This window comes from Cordyceps javanica, chromosome 2, assembly GCF_051103115.1.
Source record: "Cordyceps javanica chromosome 2, complete sequence".
Lineage (NCBI taxonomy): Eukaryota > Fungi > Ascomycota > Sordariomycetes > Hypocreales > Cordycipitaceae > Cordyceps > Cordyceps javanica.
The window spans coordinates 2,805,725-2,828,127 of record NC_139296.1 but is presented as its reverse complement, the minus strand read 5'-3'; the positions used below and the strand labels follow the sequence as shown (position 1 = coordinate 2,828,127).

At 54.3% G+C, this 22,403-nt stretch overlaps 8 protein-coding genes across 8 annotated transcripts; 3 read left to right on the top strand and 5 right to left on the bottom strand.

Annotated features, from left to right (window-relative positions):
* Positions 1-933: 933 nt before the first annotated feature.
* Positions 934-2,146, bottom strand: V2A60_003346 (uncharacterized protein; the record flags this gene model as incomplete). Its single annotated transcript, XM_083254682.1, has 4 exons — positions 934-1,050; positions 1,230-1,472; positions 1,657-1,808; positions 1,966-2,146. The coding sequence occupies 4 exons, from the start codon at positions 2,144-2,146 to the stop codon at positions 934-936; spliced, it is 693 nt and encodes a 230-aa protein (XP_083110808.1).
* Positions 2,147-3,546: 1,400 nt separating this feature from the next.
* V2A60_003345 (SAM complex subunit SAM37) lies at positions 3,547-5,043 on the top strand (the record flags this gene model as incomplete). Its single annotated transcript, XM_083254681.1, has 2 exons — positions 3,547-3,697; positions 3,887-5,043. 2 exons carry the CDS (start codon positions 3,547-3,549, stop codon positions 5,041-5,043), a joined length of 1,308 nt encoding a protein of 435 aa, XP_083110807.1.
* Positions 5,044-5,278: 235 nt separating this feature from the next.
* On the bottom strand, positions 5,279-6,733 carry V2A60_003344 (GPI-anchor transamidase subunit GAB1; the record flags this gene model as incomplete). Its single annotated transcript, XM_083254680.1, has 3 exons — positions 5,279-6,137; positions 6,212-6,479; positions 6,595-6,733. The coding sequence occupies 3 exons, from the start codon at positions 6,731-6,733 to the stop codon at positions 5,279-5,281; spliced, it is 1,266 nt and encodes a 421-aa protein (XP_083110806.1).
* Positions 6,734-7,493: 760 nt separating this feature from the next.
* On the top strand, positions 7,494-9,449 carry V2A60_003343 (mRNA-binding ribosome synthesis protein NOP7; the record flags this gene model as incomplete). The annotated part of the gene is made up of 1 exon (XM_083254679.1): positions 7,494-9,449. One exon carries the CDS (start codon positions 7,494-7,496, stop codon positions 9,447-9,449), a length of 1,956 nt encoding a protein of 651 aa, XP_083110805.1.
* Positions 9,450-9,855: 406 nt separating this feature from the next.
* On the top strand, positions 9,856-11,911 carry V2A60_003342 (uncharacterized protein; the record flags this gene model as incomplete). The annotated part of the gene is made up of 2 exons (XM_083254678.1): positions 9,856-10,116; positions 10,175-11,911. The coding sequence occupies 2 exons, from the start codon at positions 9,856-9,858 to the stop codon at positions 11,909-11,911; spliced, it is 1,998 nt and encodes a 665-aa protein (XP_083110804.1).
* Positions 11,912-12,660: 749 nt separating this feature from the next.
* V2A60_003341 (P-loop containing nucleoside triphosphate hydrolase protein) lies at positions 12,661-16,212 on the bottom strand (the record flags this gene model as incomplete). The annotated part of the gene is made up of 1 exon (XM_083254677.1): positions 12,661-16,212. The coding sequence occupies one exon, from the start codon at positions 16,210-16,212 to the stop codon at positions 12,661-12,663; it is 3,552 nt and encodes a 1,183-aa protein (XP_083110803.1).
* Positions 16,213-17,271: 1,059 nt separating this feature from the next.
* V2A60_003340 (major facilitator superfamily-domain-containing protein) lies at positions 17,272-19,206 on the bottom strand (the record flags this gene model as incomplete). Its single annotated transcript, XM_083254676.1, has 1 exon — positions 17,272-19,206. The coding sequence occupies one exon, from the start codon at positions 19,204-19,206 to the stop codon at positions 17,272-17,274; it is 1,935 nt and encodes a 644-aa protein (XP_083110802.1).
* Positions 19,207-20,788: 1,582 nt separating this feature from the next.
* On the bottom strand, positions 20,789-22,381 carry V2A60_003339 (uncharacterized protein; the record flags this gene model as incomplete). The annotated part of the gene is made up of 2 exons (XM_083254675.1): positions 20,789-22,275; positions 22,330-22,381. 2 exons carry the CDS (start codon positions 22,379-22,381, stop codon positions 20,789-20,791), a joined length of 1,539 nt encoding a protein of 512 aa, XP_083110801.1.
* Between the last annotated feature and the right edge of the window lie 22 nt (positions 22,382-22,403).

The window sequence follows — 22,403 nt, the reverse complement described above, 5'->3', positions numbered from 1 at the left end:
CTCGATCCTTCGAGCAAGTGGCAAAAAAGAAAGAAGAAAAAGAAAAGTACCCAGTTCTAATGGTAAGCTATGTGGTTTTAGGGGGGGGAGGGAACCTTTCCAAGCTGAAAAAAGGGGGCCAGCATCCAACTATGTTCGCTGTTTTGTTAGCGAGATTACTCGAAACGCTCGATATTCCATCGTTCGTTTGATCATATCCGTCCTGCCACAGAAGGAAGGTTGGTTGCCCTGCGTAAAAGGCCGCTTTGGGACAGCTGATCTTCAGGGCAAGCCATTCCCACCCACATGGGCTTGGCCTGACTCGCTCGAGCAGCATGGTTCGTCCGAACCTGCGCTGACTAACAAACTAGTTAATACCCGGGGTAGCATGCGTTTTGTCAATAAGCAGCCACCCGAAGAACTTGGACAAGCAAGATGCCGATAGACTTTGATTCTAACCAGCCGATCTGAACCTTGCTTGGGAGGGGGGAAGGAAGGACGAGGACAAAGGAAAAAGGACAACAAGAGAGACAAATGGAACAGTGGCCAAAACACGTCGAGTTTCTCCTGTTCTCTCAACACTAGCAGCACAACAAGTTTGACATTTACGTCCGTGACACGGGCGATTTCACTGCCAACTGCCGCCCAGTCATGTCTCGCCCTGTCCGCCACTCGCCGGGCGACGCCGACTCGGCGTGAGCTGAACTTCGGGGCGGCGGCGCTACTCTTTCTTGGCTCCTGTTTTCCTCCCCATCCCAGTGACAAACAAATTTATTCTGGGGAAGAGACCATGACTCGGCAGAGAAGCCGTTAGCGAGTCCATCTATTAAGCTTTGTCACTTTTCTATTTTCCTACTTCCTTTCCTGCCTCAACCTCCAATGGCTAAAGGGAGAAGAGATACATGCCGACCTTGTACCTTTGTGAAAGAAAAAAAAGCACTGCCTGGCTCGGTTCTATGATTCGTGCTTGCGCAGAGTGACATACCACGCGCCACTGCTGCTGTCCACATGTGGACCAAGTTTGCCGAGCTCTTCGGCGAACAGCGCCGTCTTGGTAAAATCCTCGTGCAACTATTTCCAATCCGCAATTAGCAAAATGAGATATACATTTTTTCTCTCCTGAAATTAAGGGAAAAAAAAACAGAAACCCCGAGGAGTTCCAAGAAGAAAAAGTAGAGGAGCAAGTGTCATGCACGAAACGAAAGCGAATCCGGAGCCCCCCCTCCCCCCGGCCAACAGACCCTACATACCTCTATACTCTCCCACCCGACAAGCAGAACCGAGAGCAGCCTGTCCTTTTGCGGCAGGCAGACGGTTGCCGCCGACAGGGGAGGAGTCGCCCTCTCACCCTCGACCAGCGTTGTGTTGGTCGCAAAGCCCCAGTCGCCGCCCACAAAGCCCAGCGCTTCGAAGCAGTCCGTGTACGACTTGTGCACAGATTCACGGATGGCATCATCTAGCACGGGGGTGCCTTGCTTGAACCGTAAGACGACCTATCAAAGACGACCGTTATTAGCCCCTCCCGCAAGTATTTAAAAAAAAAGAAAGAAAAAAAAGAAAAGACGACAAAGAAAAAAAGAGGGTTAGCCGCCCGTCGACTGGAGCACCGCACGGCCTCTTTCGGCGAAAACGTCTGTCGCGCTAGTTTCAACAGAGGGCCGCTGCGACACTACTTACCACTTCGCACACCGGGGCATCAAGTCCCGAAAGCAGGTCGTCATGGTTGCTGCTGCCGTTCGTCTCGACGGTGATGTCGGCTACGGTGCCGTCGACGAGCTCCTCCAGCGAAGCACGCAGAGCTGCGTCCCAACGAGGTTCGCTCGGCCATTCTAGTTTGGGGGACACCAGATCGGTTATACTGGTAAGTCTTTGTTTTCTCAAAACGTTTCCTGTTTCTGTTGCTTTCTGGGGGAAGGGGAGGGGGGGTTACATTACCGAGACGGGGAAATAAAAACTCAATCTACATAACAACGAGGTTAAACTCACGGATGATCCAGGTGATCTCATGTCTCCGCTTGGGCACGGGCTTGTGCCGCATGGGGACGGAATAGCCATAGTACTGGCTGAGTGCGCCGGCTTGCGCCACGGCCTCTCGCAACTCATCAAAGACGCCGACGGAGATGGTATCCTCTGCCGGCAGAGTCAATCTCAAAATCTGGGACCTCATTGTTCGGGGGAGGAGGGGGCGACGTAATTGTTCGTAGTGGCCGAAATCACGTTTGCACATGCACTCCTTAAAGGAATAGCGCCGTCTTTGAGTGTTTTTTTATATCTCTGGTGGTTTGTTGGCCGGGATAAAGACTGGTGGTAGCAGACAAACGCAGCTCTCGAAGGAATGTGTAAGCCGATACTCTTCCTCACAGTCACGGTTCCCGGATTCACGTTTTGACGCAAGCTCGTTCACTCGATGAAGAATAATCGTCATAAAGATTGGCCCCCCTCCCGATCGACGTGAACTTTGGCTGGACGTCTGACTACCAAACCTTCACGGTCGTAGTGCGTCACGTGGAGCCCGCGGCGGCGGGCAATCTTTGCCAGACACCCGCCAGCGATCCCGAAACCGTGGTGGCACGGGGCAAATTTGGAGGATTTACTTCCAAGTTTAGTGACTTGTTTTTTTCGGTCCGTTTGGGGTATATTTTTGTGAAATTCTCCAGGGGAAACAAGGCCAACAGATTGTCAATACATGTTTGCCTTTGCGTTGTATGGGCCCGCCGTGTAAGTCTGTAGCTCCGTGTTGACTCGGCGGTGCCTGGTAGAGAATTCAAAATTGACAATCTCCCTTCAGTCAATACTCCCAACAGGGCTTTTTTGCAATAGTGTTGTCCACTCGTGCGCCAAAGCTCTTCAGAGACATTCCTCTCCGCCTCCACTGCTGGCTGGGCAAAGTTCAACCCTGAGATAAGATTAAGTAATGCACTCTGCCGGCACACTCAGTACTCGCACGTTTGCATATGAGGTACATGCTATATCACAGAATTCCCAGATGGATTTGCTGAATCCACACGGTGCCAAGTCTTCGACTGTTCACCCAGACCGGGGGCTTTGGCCGGTGTATGTGAAATCCAGGATGCCACGTATTCGATGCATGTCAATCGCAAACGTAAAGCCCTCACGGCCCGCTTTGATTTCACACATGTGACTCAGCGTAATGAAAGAAACGTATCAGAATGTTTCTTGTTTGAGAATTTTTTGTTTTCTTGGCTCATCACAATTACCACGCTTCGCGAGAGGAAGCAGGGAAGCTAGGGGGTCGGTCACGCGGCCTACTGGTACGTCCTTGCACATCGGCAAAATGGAATGCACACTGTCAACGTAGAAGAATCGGAAGCAGCTTTAGCTTCGAGTATACGCATACCCCATTCCAAGGGGGGTACACTGAGGATGACTGCCATGCAAAGGAGCCTGTTTGTTGTGGGCCGGGCGCCTACAGAGACGTTGGCCCCGCTAAAAAACCACCAAAGCGCCAGATCCCCTGTTCAGCATCCGCGCGTATCAAAGAATCCTTTCACCGTCGCACGCACTCATCCACGACAGCCAGCACAAAACCCGGGGCGCTAGTCCGTGATGCTGGAGCTACATGTCTGGGGGCCAGTCTTTGGGCTCCCTTCTATTGACGCTGAATGCATCGCTGCCGTCACATATCTCTACAATGCCGCCAGGGATGGTGATGGATTCCGCGTCGTTCCAAGCAACGACGCCTCCGTAAGCCCATCGGGTATGCTACATTCTCCCCCTCCCTGTTGCTCTATATCTACACACCCTCCCTGGGTGCCGGCCGGCTTCCGCGTAGGCGCCGCCGCCGCCGTCGTCGTTCTCTTTGCTGCAATCCTTCAACCCTGCCTGCATATATGAAACAGAAAAAGTTGCCCCTGCTGACGTTCCTCTGCTTCCCCCATCCGCGTAGGCCTGCTCCCTGCCTTGAATCATGACGGGGTGTGGACGAGCGGCTACTCTGCGGTGGTGAAATACCTCCGCTCAAAGTCACTCGTTGACGACCTCGATGGCCGACTGGATGCCGGCCAGCGCGCCGACGCCACTGCCTTTAGCGCCTACCTCAGCGTCCACGCCTCGGCCCTGCTTGATCTCTCCCTCTATGTCTCGGCAGCCAACTGGTCTGCTGTGACGCGGCCTGCGTACTCGTCGCTACTGCGTTTCCCCCTCACATGGACTGTGCCGACGTTGATTCGCGCTGAGGCCATCCAGCGCGTCGAGCACCTCGGGCTCGCAGAGCTCGATACGGATTTTGATCCCCACGGCGGCCTGCATCTCACAGCGGGCAGGGATGCACTGCCGGAAACGTTCCGCAAGCATCTACCTGGGTCGTCCAAGCATAAGAACACTGTCAAGGAGGAGATGACCCCCGAGCAAGCCGTTGCTATTCGACTATTTAGTTTGACCGAGAGTTGCCTTGCGACCTTGGAAAATCTCCTATCAGAAACGGACGAGCCGCCCCGCTTCTTCCCCCAGCATGGTATAGGGCGAGGGCTCACTTCTTTGGACTGCCTAGCTTTTGGCTACCTCGCGTTGATGCTGAAGACGCCTGTGCCGCGCGCGTTCCTCCAGGACTGGGTAGCAGAACATGCTCCGCGCATCACGCTGTTCGTCGACGATGTGTTAGCAAACGCTCTCCCGTCGGCAGGCAGTGCTGTCTGGGCTGCTCCACCTCAGCGCGGCTATCTCTCTGCCGCGAGCAGAGTCCTCGACTCCGTCATCCGGCACACGCCTGTTCTCGGCGAGCACTACGCTAGCGAGGTGCGTCGACGCTGCGAAAGGAAAATTGTCGGCATCGACCAACGGGGCATTTCAGCAGCGGCTGGCCTGCTCTTCACCGGCGCTGCGTTTGGCTACCTTGTGTATTGGTATCGCAGCCTTGCTCCATTTGGCGCTCGGTTGCAGACATGGCGTTCATACCCACTCGGCAACTCGCGTCTCAGCCAGTTTGGCGAGCTTGGCTCCATGCTTGATAGTGTACTTGGCCCTGTTCGGCCTGTGGCGAGCCCCAATTCTGCGAGTACCGGGGTTGGTGGGCAAATTGTCGACATTGACTCCGAGATTGATTGAGCGTGGTGCTATGCCTAATTATTGATCATACAAAAGCCTATACCCATTTTATTTATGTATAATATGTACACTAATTCACGCACACTGATGGATAGACAAAATACTTTGCTCAATACTCTCAAATGCTTGTACTCTTACAAATGCGACGACTGACACGCATCACGGCTGTCCATGCTATCTGTCTTTTACATCATTCAAGTGTTTTTAATAATGTCATGCTGAGCGTGCCTTGCCGCTACGTTTGCTTTATCTCTTTGCCAATCAGATCTGGTCTCTCGACATCTAATTCATCCCTCAGCACCGCAAAAGCCAAGTCACTGACAAGCAGACTCTGGCCCAGGCTCCAAACAAGGGTGATGGCGTAAAAGAAGTTGGCATTGCCGCTTCCCGCATAAATCCATAGATGATAAAATGCAGGGCCTAAGAACGACGAGTACAGCACAGTCGACGCTGCGACAAAGCTGTAGCGCATCAGCGGGAACAGGTGACGGTACAGCGGGAGCATGCCGAGAAACAGTGCAGTGTCTGCAATGGAGGGATACGGTTTAAAAATGGCGAATATTCCCACAAGCACTGAGAGCGCCGCGAGAGGCTGCTTGCGCAGTCGTATCGACAAGCCGCCGACGTAGGCGCCAAGATGCAGCCAAAAGACTCCGAGGAAGAAAGCGCGAAAGGGGTCGAAGATTTCGATAAAGAAGTACCACCACAGACCGACATTAGGGGTCAGGTCGGATAGAGTAAGTTGAATTCCATAGGTGCGCGCGAAGAAGGCCCAGGAGTTGCCCGTGAGCGCAAACGACATGCCAAACAGTATGGCGAGGACGGCGGCCACAGTGCCCAGGCAGGTGGCAGTAAAGGCAGGCGCGTTGGCAATTGCGCGCTTAGTGGATTGTCGATCGTATGCGAGGATGATAAGCGGCGGGAGGAGCAAGATAGGGTACATTGATAAATACGAGGCAAAGGCCAAGGCAACCATGGCATTCAAGGGGGACCCGGAGAGTGCCTTGGCGATGGCATGGAGGACGGCACATGTTGTGAAGACGCTCGTCGTTCGGCCGAGGCAGGTAGCAATGGTAAGTGGATTGAACAAGAAGCTATATCGAGGTCAGTCTTTTGTTTTCGGGGAAGAAGACGCAGATGCGACGCCGGGCCAGTGGGTAGAACGTACGCCGCAGCAATGAACACGCCCGAGGTGGTCTTGGCTCGTCGCGGCGAGGAATAGAGCTTCGTTTGACCGGCCTCGCCCGAGTCTGCAATAGTAGAGAGCGCGCTGGCGCTCAGCAAGTCAACGAGGATATATAGAGCTGCTGTAAAGACTGGCCACTGCTTGACGTCGGGTAGCAGGGAGAAGAGGGGGAGTAGGAGGGGCGGCTGGTGGAAGACGCCACCATCGTAGGGATCGACGTTATGGTTGTATAAGAAGAGGCCTTCTTGCACTACAAAGAGGTGGCATGTTAGCTTCAGATATCAAGTGGCAAGCTGGTGGCAAGCTGGGTTCGCGCGTGTGCTTGAACGGCGCGCCCGCGGGGAAGGGAGACGGCAGTAACGCACATCGTTTAAAGCTGGTGACGGGGGTCGAGATCTCAACGCGGCCAGTCAAGAGGTCCGGCAGGCGGGGGAATGCAGCGAACAGGACAAGTCGCAACAAGGCAGCGCCGACAAAGATACCAGCTTTGTTCCGTAAAGCCATGGTTGTGGTCATGGCATGATCCCCGGCGACGTTTGGGGCTTCGGTCGGCCTGGAAGCAGCTCGGAAACTTCTTGGATGGGTGTCAAGGCCACTTGGCCCCTGCCTGCCAGAGAGAGCCATCGCGCTAGCGGGTCGCGTTCCCCAGCAGGCTGCCTTGTAGGAGGGAAGGGCTACTTTCGGAAAAATGACGAGTTAGATGGACATGTGAATTGAACGATTATTTTTTCAAAGTTTCTGCCCACGCCACGGAAGACAAGAGATGATCCCTGAGGTATATGTATTCCAGCCAAGTTAATATACAGAGCTCAGGAACCCGGTCTGAAATACGAGGCAAGGTGCTCTGTTTCCTAACCAATCCCAACTGGCAAGATGGTGGGGCATACAACCCATCACGCAGCTGGTACAGCTGCCATTGACGAAGATACATAGGGAATTTTGGTCACTTGAAATTCTACCAGTTTTTGTAGTAATCTATACATTACTCGGGAATTCCCCCCGTTCCGGCTTTTATTCACATCTTTTTGTACGAGCAATCTCACACCAGAGCAGTGATATCTCACCTTCCGGCCACAGAGACTACACCACGCTTGTCCTATCTTGGATGCATGCCAAGGCGGTGTCTACCGGCACGAAATTTTCTGGCAAAAAAAGTTGAACTTTTTGGAGCGGCAAGAACAGTGCAGACTGCGACTTTTGCGCCCCGCCAGTCGTCAAAAAGGTTGTCCAGGATAGGTTTTCGCAACCACAACCACCGCTCACAATGGCTCGTATCAAGAGAAAAGGCGATTCCGGCGCCTCTAAAAACTATGTTACTCGCAACCAGGCCATCCGAAAACTCCAAATCAGCCTCCCCGACTTTCGAAAGCTCTGCATCTGGAAGGGCATCTACCCGCGCGAGCCTCGCAGCAAGAAGAAGGTCTCCAAGTCGTCCACCGCCTCCACCACCTTTTACTATCACAAGGACATTCAGTATCTATTGCACGAGCCTTTGCTGCAAAAGTTTCGAGACACAAAAGCCCTTGAAAAGAAGATTTCCAAGGCTCTTGGCCGTGGTGATGTCAAGGATGCCGCTCGTCTCGATAGCAACGCCTCCCGCCCTGAGAAAACTGGAAAGCCAAATTACACTCTCGACCATGTCGTCCGCGAACGCTACCCTACTTTCGTCGATGCTTTAAGGGACCTCGATGACTGCCTGTCCATGCTTTTCCTCTTTGCCAACTTGCCTTCCACGTCCACCGTCCCAGCCAAGATGATTGCCAGATGCGAAAGACTCTGCCTGGAGTTCCAGCACTATCTCATCGTTTCCCGCAGCCTAACCAAGTCATTCCTTTCCATCAAAGGTATCTACTATCAGGCCAACATTCAAGGTGAAGAGGTTCTATGGCTGGTTCCTTACAAATTCACTCAGCGCGTCGTTGGCGATGTCGATTTCCGCATCATGGGTACCTTTGTCGAGTTCTACATGACCCTCCTCGGTTTCATCAACTTCAGACTATACACCTCAATTGGCCTCAAATACCCTCCCAAGTTCGACCTGGTCAAGGACGAAAATGCCGCCGAGCTTGGTGCCTTTACCCTGGAGGGTAAGACGCTGGTCGGCGGCGAGGAGCAGAAGCAGCTGGAGGAGATTGCCCACCGCCCCGACCCCAAGGTGCAGGCTGCTGTCAACAAGGTTGTCAAGACCTTGACCTCTGCCGATACGAACGGCAACGAGACTAAAGGTGTCACTGAGGAAGAGGACGAAGACAACTCTGGCGCTCTCGACAAGTTTGAGCCTACTGCACCTGGCGGTGATGTCTTGCTGCAGCCTGCCGCTGGTGGCAGCGGGCACGGCGCTTTATTCTCCGACTTCACCTTCTACCTCTCGCGTGAGACTCCCCGCCAACCTCTTGAATTTATCCTCAAGGCTTTTGGCTGCAAGCGCGTTGGCTGGGATGCCACCCTTGGCGGCGGTGCTTACACTACCAACGAGCTGGACCCCTCCATCACTCACCATATCGTCGACAGACCTGTCGTGCAGGCTGCCACTGCTGAGGAAGGCGACGGTGAAGATAATCAGACCTCTCAAAAATTGACACAAAACCAGCGCGTTCCTGGCCGTATATACGTTCAGCCTCAGTGGATCTGGGACAGTATCAATGATGGTGAGCTGAAGGAGGCGCATATGTATGCTCCCGGCGCCTCTCTGCCTCCTCACTTGAGTCCGTTCGTCAAGAACGTACAAGGCGCATACGACCCCACAATTCCTCTCGAGGAGCAGGAGCCCGAGAATGAGGCGCTTGAGGCCGATAGCGATGTGGAAGTTGAAGATGCCAATGCTGATGAGACTGCTGAGGGCATGGACGTCGCCGATGAGGACAACGATGACGATGATGAGGATGACGATGCGGAAGACGACGAAGAAGCTGATGAGGATGAGGACGAGGCCGCACAGCGTCAACAGGAGCTAGAAGCTGAGATGACTGGCGCCTCTCTCAACTCCAAGAAGGTCAATGCCAAGACCAAAGCGAAGGCGGATGCCCGCAAGGCCTACTCCAAGAAGTCGCGTGAAGAAGCTGAGGATCTTGAGCGTGCCAAGGGTATGCTGAGCAAGAAGAAGCGCAAGCTCTTTGAACAGATGCAGTACACGAATAATAAGAAGAGCGCCGTTGACGAGAAGCTGCGCGCCAAGAGAAGAAGACTGGAAAAAGAAAAGGCGAAGAAGGCATCGGCGTAATTGGGTCTGCATTTCTCTTCTGTTATATAGCAAAATTCATAGATTAACTGTCTTAAATGAAACACTCGGTTCATGAAAGTGTCTGAAAATAAATCGAGCTAAAACGTCGTGTACTGAGTTGTGAATCCATCAGCAGCCAAGTCGCATGTATAGGGTTGGCGACTTGGCATGTTGACTTTAAGAACATATTCCTCCAGCTTTCCTCTGCGTGGGGCCAGCAAAGCTTGCCACACCCTCACTTTGCACCACCGAGGATATTCATCGCCGATAGCCACGAGTTGTCAGCGGCGACTCTCTCTACAATGGAGAAAACAGGTATTTGAATTATAAAATCTTAATACGGTTGATATATGTGTGTGTGTGTGTGTCGACAAGGGCCTCGCGTGTGACGGGCTCGCGAGTCATCATGTCGCAAGCTGACGCAAGCTGGGATCTTGACAGCGATGAGATCGGTTCCATTGCTTCCGAGGAGCTCTACGAAAACAGACCAAATCGCTGGAAAGGCTCTAAATCTACATGGCGCCATTTTACTGAAGAAGAGCGCCTGCTTTGGCGCTCTATGAAACAGTTGCAAGATGAGGATCTCGGTGTGCACCTCTACAACGCCTTTGCGCTGAAGAAACGTGCACGAGATCCAAAGGCTGCCAGAGACCTAGTGACCCAAGCTGTATGTTACTGGGTAGTTTGACTTGTAATCCAATACAGATCTACTAATGTACTTGCAGGATGATGGGCAACAGAGGGTGTGGGCGCCGCCCAAGATGTGGACGGCATGGCCCATGCGACAGAAGGACCTGCCGCACACGGGCCTGTTCAAAGATGAAGGCGACGAGGATGATCAGTTCACCTTTCGTCGCAAAGAAATAGCTACTTCCAGCTCCGAGCTAAGAGCTGAAATACAGGCTACCATTCTACGGATCGCCAAGGAACGCTTTTCGCGCCGCAAGCCGCCTCAATCGATTGAGCCGTCCATAGAGAATCCGACCTCACCTCAGTTAGGCGATGACAGCGATGAGTCGTCTTCTGACGAATCAGCAGTGAACTTCTCCTTACGTTCAAGCGAGAAACAAGCTACGAGCGTTTCGGTTGCTGACGATGAGCAGCCCTTAGGGAGCGGCAAGAATGCTCACAAAACATTCGACCCTGTCGTGTCTGCGGATGACGATTTATCTACATCTCTGCTGAAGCCATCCGTGCAGCATATCCTATCTCAGGTCGACAAAACCCTCACCATTCTACACAATACGCGCGTAGCTGGCCTCAGCTATCTATCTGATTCTTCCGAGACGGAGACGGAGGAGGAATCCGATGCTTCTCACAAGTCAAGACAAAAGCGTAGCCGCGGCCGCCCGCGACTGCCTCCCCTGCCTAGTTCCGCATCATCTCCTGGCGGGTCAAAGTCACGGCGCGGAAGGCCCAAAACGGTTCATCTGCCGGAGCAAGGCGAAACGAAAGAGCAGATGGAGCTGCGCCTTGCGAGACGCGGCCATAGACGCCTGCCCACGACCGAAGAGGACCGCGAGGCGGCTTTTGAGGAATGGCTGCGGCAGGGCGACGAGCGCGTTGCCCGCGAGCAGCGCAGGCTGTCCAGCAGACCGGTATCCGAAGAGCCCGAATCCCACGACGGCGAAGCTGGTGACCACATGGGCAGCGAGGGCGATGACACGGCATCTAGGACCAACGCGGAGAGAAAGATTCGCCGCTGGGGTCTGCGCGACTGGAGCGACATTGTCGGTGCCGCCGCCCTTGCCGGTTTCCCGCCGCACGTCGTTGAGCGCACGGCACAACGCTGTGCAAATCTTTTCGGGCAGAGTATGGCGCTCACGCGGCTCAAGGAGGCGCCGGCGGCGCGGGCTTGCGCAAGCGTCCGAACCACCACGTATCAGCCAGAGCGCATCCGTCTGTCCCCATCCCCGAGCGATAGTAGCGACGGGGATGGCAGTGACGATGATGGAGAGCGCGCAGCTAGCCTGAAACAGCGCCGCATCGCGTCTCGCCAGGCATCGCTGGCGCGTTCCAGCCGCGAAGCGAGCGCCGCGCCGGACACGCCACGAAGGGGACGGCCCGGCGCCGCCGTGACCTCGTCGCATAGTCCGTCGCGCTCCGGCGGCTCGTCCCGATCACGTTCCCGGTCGCGCTCATCGGCGGGCATCGTGTTCTGCTCGGTGGCCTCGTGCGAGCGCGCGGCGGCCGGCTTCGCGCGGCGGGCCAACCTGCTGCGACACATGCGGCTCGTGCACCCCGGCCACGATGAGAACGCATTCGCGGCCGAGGACAGCGAGGACGAGACCCTGGGCGCTGTCCACGTTGACGGTTTCCTACGCACCATCAATCCCGGCAAGGGCTGGCGGGGCGAGGACTCTCTGAGCAGAAAGCGGAGGGGCCACCCGGGGTCAGCTACGCCGCCAACGGGCCGTCCAACGAAGAAGGCCGGTATAGCTTCTTCTGATGAATCTGAATAGAGAAATGGCTTATGAGCTACGCTCGAGATTTTCCTGAGCGTCAAGATCTACTGGTCAGACTCGGCCGGTATAATAGGTTTACCCGGCTGATTGAAGTGTACATATAAAGAAGTCTACCGTGAAAAATATATATATATAAACCTTCAACTTGCAAGTGCAGTACATTGCTTTCTATTTCTTTTCACGATGACGGCCTCATGATACAGCATGCAGGCAAACAGTAACAAACAGGGCCGCCAACTAAAGATTCAACTAAACGCAGATCAAGAAGACAATGATTGATGTGTGTGAACGTATATGAAAAAAAAGGGGGGGTATCTAGAAAAAAGCGTAGCAACTCTTGTGTCTTCTTAATGGCAATACAACCCATAAACCCAAGCAGCAAAGAACAGCCGAAGTGATTGCCTAAAAAGCGAACCGTCAAAAGTCCCCAACCCCGTGAGCATTTGTGTATGAAGATAACCACCCTTGAACTGAACAAGAAGCAACTATGGCTTTGAGTCCGTGCGAACAAAAAAGAAACGTGTGCCCATTTTTCCCAGCACAGAAAAAAAGAGCCAAGTGAAGATGCTACCACCGCCAGTGATGAGAATGGTAAGATGTTTACAAGTGTGGGAGTCGACTAGAGTAGGCGTAGTATGTAGGCAAAGGGGGGTCGTGAGGTGTTTTGCTTTTTTCTCGATTGAGCAAAAGCATTGCCAGATGATGGGAATATTAGTGTATCCAATTATTGTAGTTATAAAGCGTGTTTATTTGAGTCGTGGGTTCTTTCTCTTGGAACCGACCGCGGTCAAGGCCGACGGGGGAAAGTTTTCACGCCCCTCTGCGGCCACGCCAGGCCTCTTAACGCCCGCCACTCCGCGCACAGTTCTAGTACTGCGCTTGAGCAGCGGTATTGTCGCATCCTCAGCAGGCATGGATATGGTGCTGGCGCGAGGCTCGAAGCCCAGGGGCGTCGAAGCCGTCAGGTTTGATGTCACATTGGGATTGACTTCGCGCAGGCTCGCACCGAGCTGGGTCTTGTCAGTAACGCCGTCATCGCTGGAGCTAAGGGCCGGAGCCGTCGCTGCCGACTTGGCAGAAGACGGGCGTGGCGAGGAGGAGCTTGCCTTGGTTGAAATAGGGGCCGGCTGTTGCGACTGCGACGACAGATCCGCAAAGACAATGGTCTGGTCCTGGTCCACCGAGCGATCCATTGACACCAATGGTGATGCTGGCATACGCTCGTCCTCCTCGTCAAAGGTTGCATCGGTAGTATTATTGGTTCGAGGCAAAACGGTTGGATATTGGTAGACAGCCTTTTGGGGCGTGTCACCTGTTGGCTGGTATTCTTGAAGAGTGGTGCTGGAGATGCCCTCTCGCAGGTTTGCTAAAGGTTGGCACAGCTGCGAATTGAGCGGCTCTACAGCTTCGCGCATGTCATTCGTGTCCAGCTCCATTTCCTCGCCGACATTCTTGACTCTGTCAAAAGTGGACTTGAAGTGCGACGAGATATTGCCAAAAGACTGCTCGACGGTGTTGGACAGGGACTGGACCAACTGTCCGTGGCTCTCATGATGTGTCGTATTCTCTGTGCGAGCGTGAGTGACAAAGTCGTCTAGAGCATGCATCTTGGAGCCCAGATCCTCGACCTGCTCATCGACAACACGCACGGTCTCGGCGTGCACCGAGTGGGCCGTATTTTGAATTGCAGTGCTCTGCTCGCTAGCAATGTTCCAGTCATCCTTGAGTTTCGTCTTGAGCTGTTCACGAGATTTCCTGACATCTTCCAGAAGTTCGCCTTCTTTCTCATCCCAGGAGTCCATACCCTCGTTATATTGAATGACGGCACGCTCCAGTGTGCTGCTAGATTCTGTGACCGATTTCTGGATCTGGGAGGCTTTGTCGGCGAATCTCGATTCCTGGGTTTCGGCCTGCGTGTTGATCAACGTTGTGATCTGAGCAAGCAGTTTCTGACGATCCTCTGCGGCTTGCCGACGCTCTTCCCCAATTACCTCCTGGATACGCAGCGAAGTGCTGGAGCTCTGCAGAACAGCCGCATTTGTTGCATTTTGAATCTGGCGTCGAAGGTTGTCCGATTCGCTGCGTTGCGCTGTGATGTGTTTGACGAGATCTTCAAAGATGGTCTTGAAATCCTTGCCAAGAGAAGAATACGAGTTGTGCAGGTGTGTATGCAGATTACCCATCTCGGCGACTACATCAGCGGCAATCTTCTCCGCAGCACCAGAGATGACTTGCAGACTCTCTCCCACGCGCTGTTTCACGCTGTCGCGTATAACATTGATTTCTTCAAGCACCTCGTCCATCTCGTCCTTGGATTTTTGTTTTTGTTCAAGCATAATCCTTTTCGAGTCGGCAAAGGCATTGAGCTGCTCATCTAGGAAAGCCTGTGTAGTTGAGAGTTTTTGGAGCTCTTCTTCGACAAAATTGGTCATGCGTGTCGAAATACTGGAGATGTGCTGGCGCTGCTCATCCTGGAAGTCGGCAACGCGACGCTCAACCATGAATGTGACGTCAGAGACTTGGATCTGGGAGGTGCCCCAGGCAGCCCTATTAATGGACTGCAGATCTGACTTTCGCTTGTTCTTCGCATGCAGTCCGCTCACGTCATGAACGGTCCGTTGGAGCTTGTGGATAAGTTCGCCGCCGATTTTGGTCAACTTTTCTTCTGTGGCCTCGTGAGCTTTACGTAGCTCCGTCTCCTCGGCGAGTGATTGATGGGTCATTTTGAGCACCATCTCTGCCTCATGGAGGAGGCACTTTGTAGTATCGAGCTGGGTTCGGGTGCCGTCGTGATCCTTCTTCAGTCCCATGAACGAAGCGTTCAAGGAATACAATTCTTGTGTTTTGTTACGTAGATTAGTCTCGAGTGTTTCGATTTTGGCGCCTTGCTCCTCGGCCACGATTCTTCGTGACTCGCTTTGCGCTGTCATCTCCTCATACACGTCGGGAGGCAGATGAACACCGTTGCGTTGTCTGGTAGAAATCAATTCGCTCTTGAGTTTCTCGATTTCAGCAGTGAATTCTTTCAGGAGTGTCTTTTTGGGTATAGCATTGAGCTGTGGTTTGTTGCGGATGTTCTTTGCGCGGAAAGCGTACTCTAGTGTCGATATTGTTTCTTCGAGGTTGCTTTTTGAGGGTGAGATTGTAGCAATAATGCAAGTCTTTGTTCTGCCACCAAGAGAGTCTTGGAGGAGACGTGTAAGCTTTGATTCTCGGTACGGAATGTGTGCGCTGCGGTCGACAAGGGCGTTGATGACACGACCAAGCGTGAGCAGCGATTTGTTGATGAGGCCAGCCTCAGCAGCACGCTTGTTCTCGGCACCTGAGCGCTGAATATTTTCACTGCCCGCAAGATCAACGAGATTGAGCTTGCCGGCACTAATGAGATCTTCGGTGCCGTTCTCGTTGATCTTTTTCACGTATGCACTGATGGTGAACACGGTGTGACTTCGAGAACTGAGGTCGTTGCATTTAGTCGCGGCGACCTGGCGTTTTAAGCTGCCATCCTGTAGCACCTTGATGCCTTCACTAGAGTCTTTGATGTGTTTCTCCTCCATGCCCTGCACCATGGTGCCGGCGTGGCCTTTTCGGGACGCGTCGTCGTAGATTTTGAGTTTGGCGTTCTCCTCGACAGAGAGCAAATCGCGTAGCTCCTCGTTGTAGAGCTCGATGAATGATACTTTGACACAGTGCTCCGTGTCGTCGAGCTCGAGCGTCCTGAACAGCTGCTGGAGCACACGCGGGATGATGCCGGCTTCGTCTGACAACATGCCCAGTGTCTCGGTCATGTCGCCAGACATGGTATAAGTCTTTCCTGTGCCCGTCTGACCGTACGCGAAAATAGTGCAGTTATAGCCGGAAAGCATCTCATCGAGGATGGGTCGAACCGTGTCGTCAAAGACCATCGCTTGGTCGGCCGCGGACGAAAACACGCGGTCATACGAGTATGTCTTGTTGTTCAGGGCGTTGAGGCCGAGGGAGAGGTCGACCTGGTTCCCCTTGACGCCGTCGGCCTTGACGACAACGGCGCTGTTCTCTTTGACCTCTCGCGCGCTGCGACCGCGGCAGCGGACCACGACGTTAATGTTGGTCTCTTCGCCGCCAAAGGTGCTCATGCGGGACCCCGTGTCCAATTCGTAGTCGCGCTCCTTGCGCTTCGCGCCGGCGGCCATGTTGGAGATGAGGGAGTCGGCGGGCGAGGCTGCGCCGGCGCGCACGCCGTGTCGCGCGGTCGATGTTCTCACCGTCTGGCGGACGCTGGCGCGGCTCGAAACAGCCGATCGCACGCTCGAGCTCATGGTTGACCGGCTTGGCTCCCGGTCGGAGCGTTGTCGTAGATGAGCCAGCTTGGATGTGTTGATCTTGTCTGGTCCCGGATTGCGGCGCGTCCGGGACGCTGAGGTGGAGGGCGGGATGACGAGTGAGGGTTCGTGACGGCGGAAAGCTTTTGTTGTTTTGTGTTGCTACGCTCTTGCTCGCGCTCCGGTTTCAAAATATTATGGTCAATATGTCAAGGTTAGATAGAGCATTGATATAACCCCCGGCATGCAAAGGGCGGAATAAGGTGTAGGTCGATCAGTGTGCGCACTGGCGGGGAGGGGCTTTCTGCAGTAGATAGCCGGTCATGGGTGTTGTGGTCTTGGCTGCACCCTCTCTGTCTCTGTGTTTCTGCACAAACAAGCCAATGCTAGGGCCGAGCGACTTGGTGGGCATCAACAAGGACTAGGCCCGTTTCCGGGGCAACCATTTAGATACAGCAGCAGAAAATACCGTTCTCACAAGCACTGATTCTGATCCGTTTTGCTACAGATATCAGCTGGAAACAGCTGTTCATAATACTGTTCTTTATTTACGGCTGAAGTGGTTAGTGCTCAACAAACAGGTCATGTCCAGCTTTGATGTCTCTTCACCAAAGCGCGCGACGCGACCCACGCGAGCATCGTGGCCGCAGCCTACCCTATACCAGTAACTTTTTTTGGGTGACGTCAAGTCAGGGAGCAATTGTTGTGCCGCATGGCAAGCAATCAAGTGTTGTGTTCTATTTGTTCCATAGTGAAGCTATTAATGCGCTCCTACTGACCAATCTTGGACTTCTTGCCGCATAACCTCGATACCAATTATTCGTACATCAACCTGCGCAAGCCTCGAGCCGTTTGAAGCTCGCTAGAAGTGGACCAGTAGTATCTATATACGTGTATTCAAAATTGCTTATGGTGCTAATACAAAAGTCCTAAATCAAATGCTCCTATACTATAATGCAGTGCAAATGCAGCATGCTTGTACGAATGCACCGAGTTGAATCACCAGGTGCGGATATATGTAGTTGAAAACCCCAAATGCAATATCGGAAACAAATTTTACTTTTCAGTTGTCTGCGTCATGTTGGCAGCAGAATTTCCAGTCTCTTCGTCGTTGCTTTGCTTCTTTCCCCTCTCTTCAGCCTTGAGTGTTTGTAGACCGGTCTTGTGCTCGGTATGCTGCTTCGACAGAGTGTTCTGCTTGATCAGGAAACTGGCAAGGAATCCGAGGAAACAGCTGCAAGTGAAAACGGCGAACATGATTTGGATAGAGTTCCAGTAGGCCGTCCGAACTATTTGGCGATCATCTACAGGCAGCGTCTTGATACGGTCCACGTTGGATGCCGCGTCGGTGCCCGCGAACATGCGGGCCACGTCTGAGCCCAGCTCGTTCGCCAGGTGGCCCTGCTGGACTTGCATTCTGTTTGCGATGACGACACCGCCTACAGCGACCGACGTAGCTGTGCAAAGCTGGCGCACAAACTGTAAACTAGACGTGGCGGCACCGATGTCTCTAGGTGCAACATTGGCCTGCAGAGCGATGAGAGGAGCCTGGAAATTGGGACCGATACCCAAGCCGGCGATCATCTGGAAGATAACGATGCGCTCCCAGTGAGGGCGATCACCGAGGTAGGTGAAGAGGCCGAAGCCGAGAGTCGAGCAGGCCAGGCCGCTTGTAATAACGATCTTGTATTTTCCAGTCTTGTTGATGAAGAAGCCAACAAAGGCAGACATGAGCGACATGACGGAGACGAAGGGGAGCAGATAGACGCCCGAGAGCAGCGAGTTGGCGCCGAGGACTGCCTGGAAATACAGCGGCAAATAGTAGCTTCCGGAGATGAAGGTGAAGGCGTGCAGCGACGAGGTGACGTATGTGGCGATGCTAGTCGTCGTGTTAAAGAGTCGCATAGGAATGACGGGGAACTTGGCGACGCGAGACTCGTAGACGAGGAAAATGGCAATGGTGACGGCACCAAAGACAATGAGGCAGATGACAGTGGCCGAGTTCCAGGCATACTGGCTGCCGCCAAACTCCAGGCCCATGAGCAGCATGATGGTGCCGCCAATGACCAGGACGTTGCCGACCCAGTCGATGGCGGCCAGGCCGGCCTTGACGGGGGTGCGGGGGTTGTGCAGCTTGAGGAAGAAGAGGAGGATGAAGAAGGCGAGGCCGCCGCAGGGGAGGTTGACCCAGAAGCACCAGCGCCAGGAGGCGCGCTGGGTGAAGGCGCCGCCGATGATGGGCCCGATGGCGGAGGCGACGGCCCAGATCATGCCGAGGAAGCCAAAGTAGACGCCGCGGCGGCGGGCGGAGAAGAGGTCGGCGACGCAGATGTTGGGCAGGACGATGGTGCCGCCGCCGCCGACGCCCTGGAGCGCGCGGGCGGCGATGAGCATGCCCATGCTGGTGCTGAGGGCGCAGAGCAGCGAGCCGACCCAGAAGACGACGACGGCCGTCATGAGGATCGGCTTGCGGCCAAAGATGTCGGAGAGCTTGCCCCAGGTGGGCACGAGCGCGGCGCTGCCGAGCATGTAGGCGCTGCCGATCCAGACGTAGCCCGACGTGGACTGGAAGTGCGCCGAGATGGTCGGCACCGCCGTCGTGACAATGGTCATGTCGAGCGCGGCGAGGAAGAGGGCGATGCAGAGCGCCGCCATGACGAGCGTCGTCTCGAGCTTGGTGCGCTGGGCCTCGGGGGGCGCCGCCCCCGTTGCTGCTGCTGCCGCCGCCGCTTCTTCGGGTGCCTTGCCGTCGCTGTCGGGCGGCGTCGAGGGCGTCGATGACGAGCCATCGCCGCCGCTGGCGGCTGCGGCGACGGCAGCGTGGGAGGATGTCTCGACGATGTGCGGCTTCTTTGTCTCTTCGTCGTGGGTCGGCGACGCGGGTGCTGTGGGTGTCTGAGGCGGCGTCGTGTAGTGGTCGGTTTCCTGGTCTGGATCCGTGTTGGTCGTGGCACCGTCACCGTCGAAACGATGCTTGGTTTTGGGGAACATGGTTGTGGCGGCGGCGGCGGCGGCGCCCGAAGTCGTTTACAAAAAAAAGAAAACCCCGGCTTCTCAATGTGGAAGAGTTTCCGTCTGGCGCAGGTAACTAGTTGTTGAACTTGGTCAATCGTCTTGCATGGCGTAACAACTCCTCACGTTAGAACAGAGGTGCAGGAGGCGAGCAGAGTTCTCTCGCCAATTTCAAAGAGAAGAACAATAGCAAAACATCTGTGATAGCATGAAAGCAGGAGGAGGACGAGGAGGACGAGGAAAAAAAAAAAGAGATTGAATTAGTCACCGGGATGCAAGACGAGTTGGGCTAAGGTAGCGTATTGCCGGAGTGGATGCACCGTGGGGGCGATTAAATCAATGTCACTTGGCAGCCTGAGAGCCAACGCGGCCTTTTTTTGGCGCTGTTTTACCAGTACAATGATGTTGATACAGAATCCGGGGTATATGAATAGCGGTATAGACGGAGGTATTCGATGGGCAAGTAGTTGATGACTTGGCCTTTTGACTATGTGTTGGCCTGTTGATACCAGCGTCTGGGGAGAGGCAAAAGTGTGGCGGACAACGGTAACGCCACTGGCTATTAATTAGGAGAAAGCAGTAAAGAGCATGCCCTCACACTGCTCTCTCGTAATTGACGTTTTATGTTATCTCTGCTTCCCATACCAAAATCCATCTATCTCTAACAAGCAAACTCGGTGATTTTTTAAGGACGGGGTTCATGCGACCCTGGTATTATCATATGACGGAGGAACAAGCTTTATTAATCGACCGAGTCAGGAAAAGTTATATCAAGGGGCGTCGCCACTTCCACAGGCTACTGCGCCCGCCGCGGGCAGCCACATTTTGCACGCCGTTGCCGGAGTTCTCAGCATCGAGAAAGGGACAAGACGACGGTGTTAGCAATAAATAGGCTGAGACATTCTCACTACAATCAAAACTCGGTGATGCCATCGATTGCCCTCGACGTAGCAAAACCCCGAGCCCGCGGGAAACTGAAGAGTCAACGGGCGCGGCCTAGTCATGCAAGCTCAGCGCCACGCCGACGACGGCCGGCACAAGTACCCACGGCCCCGTCGGAATTAAAGCCGGAGGCAGCCATTCCCAGCTGCCTATTCAGGTAATCCTAGCGTTACCCTCCATGCCTCCCTCCTATAGGCGTACCGTGTACCGCATCGGCCTGCAGCAACTTACTGAGTACTTATAGCCTTGCGCAAGTACTCCGTACCAGTATATTGCGAAAACTTTACTTGGACGGCATGTGCCCGGCAGTTGTAATAAGGAGTGCGGCCTCTATACCTATCTTGTCGGCTTATACGATATGTACGATACTAGGGCAATCATCTCCGCTGATCAATCTTGAAGAAGAAAAAAATCGACGTGTACCAATATTCTACCCATGCCTGTGCTGGAAATGTAGTACACAAAAACTCATCTGTAGCCTCAACGCCAAGCCAAACCAAAAAAATTAAAAATTCTGATAATCCAAACAGCAAATGTAGGATGCTCGCGCCGCCAACGCACCCCCACTCAAGTCTGCAGCTCCCCGACCCTGAACCAACCTATAGCTATAACTCCAGTCTCAGAAAATTGTCACGGTATTGATATATCCATTCTTCAACACTTCAAACACCAGCCCCGGGAACCCGTATAGCGTCGTCGTCGAGTCACTGTTTGCCTCCGCCCGTCGCGCGCCACTCTCCTCCCACCCGCCCAGAAACTCGCAGCTGCTGCCCGGACTGTTGCCCCAGCCCCGATTAAGGACCATACCCCGATGTCGCGCCTGGGATTTGCCGTTGGGCAGATCGCTCTCCCACGTCTGGTTCATCAGCGCCTCGACGTGCTCAAACTCCAGCTCCGACGTCACCACCTGGTCCTCCCGCCCGGGGTAGGCAATCTCCCACCGACAACGCCTGTGGCGGTTGAACTCGTATGAGCCGGGAATGTTTCCGTGTAGCACAACCTTGGTCACGACCAGCCGGTCAGGGTGGTGCATCTTGACTGCCATGGTATCCAGAGTCCCGTTTTGCTGCCCAGGCGGGGCCTTGGATGGCGCCGTTGGCTTGGAGAGCAGCACATCGAAGCCCATGTGGAAGTAGTTGTAAAAGCATTCCCCCGAGGGGTTGCCTGCGCTGTCTTCATCGACCGACTCCTCGTTATCCGAGTCGTCCGAGCCCGTGTTCATCGACGACTGATCGGTGTCTGTCATGGTCTCGTCTGCGCGACCTAGGTTGGCGCTATCACTTCTACCCCTCGAGGCGCCTGCTGCCCGTCCATGATGAACGTCCATTTTCTCGTCATTTTTGCGATAGATGGCGTTTGGGGGCCCCAGCTCCATGACCAGTTCTTGGGGGGTAGTCTGACCCAGCTGGATGCAGAAGCCGCTGTTGGTCCACTTGCGAAGCATTTGCAGCTTGCCTCCTCCATGAATTCGAACGAGGGATACCTCGTCTGGATACACATCTTTGGTCCGGGGAAAGACGGTCGACGATTTGACGCTGGGCAATACTTCTGTCCACAGCGTGGGTCTCGCGTCGGCCCACGATTCTCCGCTGAAGACGGCCATGGACGTGGCGATCTGGCTGGATGAGGATGATAGCAACGATACGACGTCCTTGTCAGGGGAGTACGCTGAAGCTGGCATCGGAAAATTGAAAGCCACCCCCGGATACGACAGCACGTAGATGCCCACACCCTGGCCGCCGCTTGACGAAGGAATGAACTCGCCAGCATAGGTCGGACCTAGTAGTCGCTGGTATATGTGCCGAAATGTCGGGCCTGAGGAGGACTCGCCCGGAATAGGCGAACTGGGCTCTGCGGTACTGTTGGGAGGTCGCACCAGGTCACGGTCCTTGAACGTGATGTGGTTCTTGGTAAAGTCGGTAATCTCGATGAGTCGCAGTCGCTGCTCGGGGCCATCAAAGCGCAGTCGCATGCCGTTTTGCGGGAGCAAGATGCATATTGGGTCCTTGACGGGCTTTTCTGTCGAGTGCACAACATCGATCTTGGGGAACCGCTGTGGTTCGGCTTTGAGCCGTGTGAGAACATCGTGGAGGGAGGCACCGAGGACTGGCGCAAGTTAGCCCGACACGATGCACACTACCGAAAACCCGACTCACGAACCTAGAAAGCCCAAAGCGCGCCCGGGATGCAGCTGTGCGCTGAATAGCGACATGCTTGTCGATCGGTACCTAGTA